The 6,885-nt window shown below is 33.8% G+C and overlaps 1 protein-coding gene across 2 annotated transcripts; it reads left to right on the forward strand.

The window, feature by feature from the left end:
- The first annotated feature begins 2,219 nt into the window (after positions 1-2,219).
- LOC121242265 (stem-specific protein TSJT1-like) lies at positions 2,220-6,456 on the forward strand. 2 transcript variants are annotated; one of them, XM_041140162.1, is made up of 5 exons: positions 2,220-2,536; positions 4,818-5,058; positions 5,152-5,272; positions 5,447-5,556; positions 6,160-6,456. In XM_041140162.1, exons 1-5 carry the CDS (start codon positions 2,334-2,336, stop codon positions 6,193-6,195), a joined length of 711 nt encoding a protein of 236 aa, XP_040996096.1. In that variant the 5' UTR covers positions 2,220-2,333; the 3' UTR covers positions 6,196-6,456. The 2 variants fall into 2 exon arrangements, with proteins under 2 accessions (XP_040996096.1, XP_040996093.1); XM_041140159.1 differs by having other exon boundaries at positions 2,256-2,536; positions 6,051-6,456.
- Positions 6,457-6,885: the final 429 nt, after the last annotated feature.

Below are 6,885 nucleotides of genomic sequence, written 5' to 3' on the forward strand. Positions count from 1 at the left end.
GATGTTGAATTGACTTGAATTGAATTAAGTTGAGTTGAGATTATAAAATATTATTAGAATATTATTTTTTAATATTATTATTATTTTAAAATTTGAAAAAGTTGAATTGTTTATTATATTTTGTGTTAAAATTTGAAAAAATTGTAATGATGAGTTGAGATAAGTTTGGTAACCAAACGTACCAAAGTCAAACAGTGTATTTATATTATTTTTCATCAAGTTTCAAACTTATTAACTCATGATGTTGTATACGAGGACATTCCAGAATATATCCAGTCATGGATGTAAATTTTTCTAATAAATGAATGATAACTATTTCTAGAGGTATAACCAATCCGGTTCGGTCCGGTTTTGGATAAAATCTAAAATCGAACTGGTATGTACCGGTTTTACATTTTTCAAAACCGATTACGCCCCGATTACCCTCCTAAACCGATACCTCCAGTTTTACCGCTTTCCGGTCCGGTCCAGTTCGGTTTTTCAGTTTTTTAAAAATGTAAAAAATATATAATAAAGTGTTACTTCTTATGATAAAATATTATTAATAATTTAATATATATATTATGTTTAAAGCATATGATCAATTAAATTTTCATCTTTAAGATTAAACTTTTATTTTATAAATTATAATAACATTATCTTATATATAATTATATTAATAACATATGATCAAATAAATTACAAATATTCATATTTAAGATTAACATTTTATGTTATAATTTATAAATTATAATATGAAATTATTTCATATATGATATATAATTATATATAAAAATTTAATATATAATTATATATTATATATAAAACTTATATATATATATATAAATATTTTGTATAATATATAAAATTAATTTTTATATATATTTTTCCAACCGATCCGGTTTGGTCTGGTCCGGTCTCGAAAACTACGGAATCAGTTCCTGACCGGTCTAGTTCAAAACAGGACCAACCGGTCCGGTTCGGTCTAGTCCGGTCCGGACCGGTTTTCCAGTTTAAATTTACACCCCTAACTATTTCCTTTAAAAAAGAAACACGAACAAAAATTATATTTATAAATTGTTATGCTCTATATATATTATTGACTTAGCATGATTTACCTTGCATGAGAAATTAAGTTTAGACTTTACTCTAAACTCAAAGCCCAACATCTATCTTGCAAAACCTATATAGTAAAACTTTATAGTATATCTACTGTTTAGTACAAAATTAGCAATAAAATAATTGGCTAACTTGTTATTAAATTAATTTAATTGATTTATCCTTTCTTTTGTAGTAATAAGGAGAAGGTAAGGTGACGTGACATGGAATGCATATCTAGGGCTGTAAATAGAGAAGACTACTTCAACAATCGTTCAAGATTGGTTCAGTCAAATTATAATCAATTATTATAGACTATTTTTAATCACCGAGTATTGTTATTCTCATTTTAAATTTTTTATTTTATTTATATAATATATTTCAAATAATTATTAAAATATTTTAAAATAAAAAACATCAATCGATATAATTGAAGATAAATAAAATCATGAAAAAAGATATTTCACTTCAAATTTTAATAAAAAATTATATTTACAGTCATATATTATGTATGTACTATGTATTTCTTTTAAAAAAATAAAAATATATAAAATTTAATATTTTGATAATAAAAATCTCACTCTTTTAAAATAAAATACGTAACGCTTGCGTAAGTAAATTAAGAGTATATAAAGCATTAGTCAATTTGAATAGTATGAACGCAAAATAAAATAAAAAAACCTCTAGTGGGGCCAACAAAAACATCGAAACGTCTCCTCGTTCCACATTCTCTAGAGATCATCACCAAGAGTGGATCCCATATTTTCCCTTAATTGGATGAACGTTATTCTTTATTTTAAATTTTATTATTTTAATTATATAATATAATATAATTTATTAATTATTTATATATATAATCATTTAAAGCAAGAAACACCAATCCACATAATTAAAGATAATGAAATTCAAGAAATAAAAAACATTTTTCTTTAAATATCAAGAATCACGCGCGTAGGAAAAAATAAAATTACAGTATGTTTAACCTTCGGTAGGTCCCTCAAAAACTTTAAACGTCTCCCCGTCCTTATCGACAGTCCTCAGGAATCATCGCCTAGAGTAGACCCCACACATCACGTGGCCATTCTTCCGTTGATTGGATGATAAAAATTACGGTGATTTGCAAATACTGAAATGCCCTCAGTCATCCGCCTATAAATCAAAACCCAGGCTTACCAGTTCTGAATCTCATTCTCGAGCTCTAACTTTGTTACGAGAGAGGGGACTTTCTAGAGAGTGGGAGAATTTTGTAGTCGGAGATGTTGGGGGTGTTCAGCAGCTCGATCGTTTCGCCTCCGGAAGAGCTGGTGGCTGCCGGCTGTCGGACTCCTTCGCCAAAGATCACGTCTGCGGCACTGCTGAACCGGTTCATCGAGACCAATGCCTCCGCGGTGTCCATACATGCCGGAGACGAAGTCCAGTTGGCCTACACTCACCACAAGGAGTCCCCGTTGCTGCCCAGGTACATTTAAAAACCATGTATAAAAATAAAAATGGAAAACGAAAAAATTGGGCCGCCTGCGTCGCCATGCAACGGCCTTTCATACTCTGTGTTGAGGAAAAATAGAATGGAAAATGAGTACTCCAGGAGGAGTTAACTGTGTGTGGGCGCGTGCGCGTGAGAGAGAGAGAGAGAGAGAGAGAGAGAGAGAGAGAGAGAATTTATAGACTAACCGGGAGGACCAAATAAACGTGACCGTCTTTCGATCATTAATCGGAACAGGAATCCGAAAGCAAAGTTTGGAGATCGGACGGTCGGTCGGTAACATTAATTTGATCTTTTTTCGATCATCGTCTAACTTAGCCATGTCCTAGCTTTCATAATATTGACGTTTGGTTGCTGAGAAAAAAAGGGAAAGATGAAGTAGCAGGGTATCAAGCAGTAACCAAATCAATTTTTCATATGGTCCTATACGGTGATTTCTTTCATGATCGTGTGGCTTTTGTAGTATGCCTCTGTCCTTGTCATTCAGATCACTCCCATCCATTAGTTACGGAAATTTTCAGATCGAATTCATTTCTGCTAAATTCACAGACTCGGAGTCGAATTGATGATGGCAGGGACTAGGGAGAAGTGGAGAAGACAAATGATGAGCGGTAGTATTAATATGCAACGAGCCTAGCTCGCGGGACGTTGGGCGTGAAGATCCAACGGCCATGATTTTACAATCATATTGATTGATGTGCTGAGCAACTAGATATTTGTCGTTTACGGGGCTCTTCACGTACGTTGCCACGTATTGACGAATATTCTCTGTCTCGGGTTACTTCGTGAGTTTGTGTACAGACGTGGTAGATTTGCCAAAGATTCAACTCTTATCCAGCACGTGGACGGTCACAGATGATCTTAAACGTGAGTTGGAGGTGAACGGTTGAATTAGTTGTGGCCGTCGGTTGAGGACCAATTGGTCCAACCCACTTTTGAAAAGAGCCGATTGTTGTCTTTTGCTATTGTTTTTTTTTTTAAACACAAAATAGAATTGTCTTTGTATAGCTTGAATTTTATCATTTTTAATTATAATTTTTAATACCTTACCTTTTAAATAAATAATATAATATTTAAATTGATAATTATTTAAACTATATTATATCAATAAATACAATTAAAAATAGCTGAATTTGTTTTTCTATGGCGAGAACCGAGAGGAGTTCATATTCCTGGTAATCATCTTTAATATTGCACGCATGTTGCACGGGTCACGGCTATCTTATGTTATGGTTACATCAGACTTGCAAGTCACGGCTGTCTTTCTAAATATCTTTTTGGATGGGAGTTGGATTATTGTATTTTTGTGTGGAGGTTCGGTTTTTTTTTTTTTTTTTTTTTTTTTTTTTTTGTGGGGGTCTGATATCAATTTGAGTGAGAGTGCCGCAATGACTTTTTTGGCTTGGACTGGAGAAAGTAGGTGGGATCTGGATATAGTCGGTCGAGTCAGGATAAGGATTCCAATTTCCAAGAGTCAAGTTTGGGGGACCCAAAAAGGTTGCGGAACGGAATTACACGTTCCGGTGTTCCTTCGTGTTATTATTATACGGAAACATTAGGAATGGTTTAACGTAAATTTAAATCGACATGTGAGTAGTTGTAAAATTATTTTTATATTAAATAAATTTTACTTATTATATAACATTATATTAATTTGTGAGTTTATTTGTATATAATAGCTGCGGCTATTCTCTAGTTAATAAAAAAAAAAAAAAAAAAAAACAATTATTTTATGGAACTATATAGCTCTCACGTTTCATTTGTAGCAAGGAAGTAAGTAGTATTATACACAATAATACTTCATTAATATTAGAAAAATTTTAAACATAAGTTATGTACACTATTTAAAAATATATAATTTTATTTTTTTATCTTCATATATTTTTAAATGGTATATAAAATGTGAAATTTTTATGTAGCAAGACTCCTAATATTAATCAACTATTTATCATGTATAATATATTCTGATAATCTCGTGATTGATGCTGAATTGACAATTACCGTCTCAATACCTGCACCTTTTATTTATAGTCCAGCGCACTTCATCGCATGTTTTATTTCTGTCTGAAACCCAAGTCCTGAAATTTCTGTGTTACGCATGAATAGTGGAATTTCCTTTACTCCATATGGATTTTAGCCTTGAGTTGTTTGAGGTGGTGTAAAGTGTAAACTAATGTTGTTTTTTGGGTAAGGTTCATGACTAACTAATTTAATTGGAAATCTTAATGTGTAACTAATATGGATAGGAAAATGGCAGGTCATTTGCAGTGAAGGATGAGATCTTCTGCTTGTTCGAGGGAGCCCTCGACAACTTGGGAAGTTTGAAGCAGCAATATGGGCTTGCCAAGTCTGCGAACGAGGTGGTCTTGGTCATTGAGGCTTACAAGGCACTCCGTGACCGTGCACCCTACCCTCCCAACCATGTTGTTGGCCACCTTAGCGGGAGTTTCGCATTCGTAGTCTTTGACAAGTCTACCTCTGCCCTCTTTGTTGCTTCTGTAAGTTAGCCCTGCCCACCCACCACCCACCTACAAATGCCTCCATTAAAGCTAATAGCTATTTATAATTGAGTGGTGTTGGTGGTGTTACAGGACCAATATGGTAAGGTTCCTCTGTATTGGGGAATCACTGCTGATGGATATGTGGCTTTTGCTGACAATGCAGAATTGCTTCAAGGTGCTTGTGGCAAGTCACTTGCTTCTTTCCCTCAAGGTGGGTGAGAAATATGTTATAGACTTGCGTGTGTATGCGGAGGATACTTGAACAAAATCAAAATAGGATTTTACTCTCTTACAATTCAAATTGAATTCGGATTTTTTCCATCATCTTGTCTCTCTCGTTGTTCTCTAATTCACTATGTTCACAATTCTGCCTGGTATTCGATAGGATGCTTCTTCTCTACGACCGTCGGAGAACTGAGAAGCTATGAGAACCCAAAGAATAAGATCACTGCGGTACCTGCTACTGATGAAGAGATCTGGGGTGCAACATTCAAGGTACACATTTTTATACACGCCTTTGGTACGAGTTTGTAATTTGTTCCGGATCATCCTATCATTAGCTAGTATCCTATCATGTCTGCCATTTACTTTCTCCTGTCTAATATTATAATGGTAACCATACACGTATAATCTATAATAAGGATTACCTGAAATTCTTTTACTTCCATTCTAAGTTAATTTCGAAAAGAACATACACACAACATTTAATACCATCTGTCAGACCACACAAACAGTAATAAATATCGTTTGAACAGGAGAATTCTAAGAGAGATTTCAATTCGTTTGATCCATAATTATCGTCCAATCTATAGTTAGCATATTTGAAATGGATTTATACACCATTGGTTTGTTGGTGGACATTGAAGTATGAAAAGAAGGGTGTTTTGTCAGGTATGAGAGAGAGACTTAACATAGCAAATTGCTGTCATCTCCATAAGTATTGCGTGTGTATTTATACTTGTTCTTCCATTTTTGGGGCATGGATTTAGGTGTGCCCACCAGCTAAGGAGTCTGATGGAGTTCAAATCCCCCGCATATTATGAAATTCTGTTGTACTGATTTGTCAATGACTCGAATTGGTGGGGCTGAAAATTTCAGGTGGAAGGGCCAGCGGTTGTTGCAGCTACAGAGTGAGTGTGATAAAACAAAATCTATATCCAATTGGGCTGGAAAGGGTGGGTTTTTATATGGCAAAGGCTGATGCATCCTCCATGCTCCAGGGGCCGTGTAAAAATTAAAATAGCTGAACGAGTGATAACAACTGTTGGTAATGGAAATGGCTTGGCTTTTGTGGGTAGTTTTGTGTTATTAAGTTATCCTTTGCTCTAGCTTGAACGAATGTACAGTTGTAATTTCTAGTCTAATAAGTAATAAAGTACTGTCTTTTTTCTTCCCTCTTTTCTTTTGATTATCTAAGAGGAGTAATGTTACCGACAGGAATTCGGTAAGTATCGTGCACTCGTTTTAAAAAAAATAAGATTTATTATTAAAAATTTAATTTTCTTTCATGTGAATTTTGTATTTATTTATTTTTTTAAAATAAATTATGTAGCGCATACACCTTACCCTACTCATTTTTACAAAGATAAAGTATGTGAGGGAGGATTTGATACAAATATTTAAATTGGGTTTGGTGGGGTGCGCCACCAGGCCTGTGGACCAAATGCTAATGAATTCATGGCCAAGAAAAAATAAATCATGTCACTTGATGGCCCATCAAGTATTCAACAGATACTTCCAATGCCCAACAATATTTTGCTGGACGGAATATCAAAATCATATACATTTTTTAAGATTAACTGACAATAAATGATTAATTTTTTT

Source organism: Juglans microcarpa x Juglans regia, chromosome 1D (genome assembly GCF_004785595.1).
Source record: "Juglans microcarpa x Juglans regia isolate MS1-56 chromosome 1D, Jm3101_v1.0, whole genome shotgun sequence".
Taxonomy (NCBI): domain Eukaryota; kingdom Viridiplantae; phylum Streptophyta; class Magnoliopsida; order Fagales; family Juglandaceae; genus Juglans; species Juglans microcarpa x Juglans regia.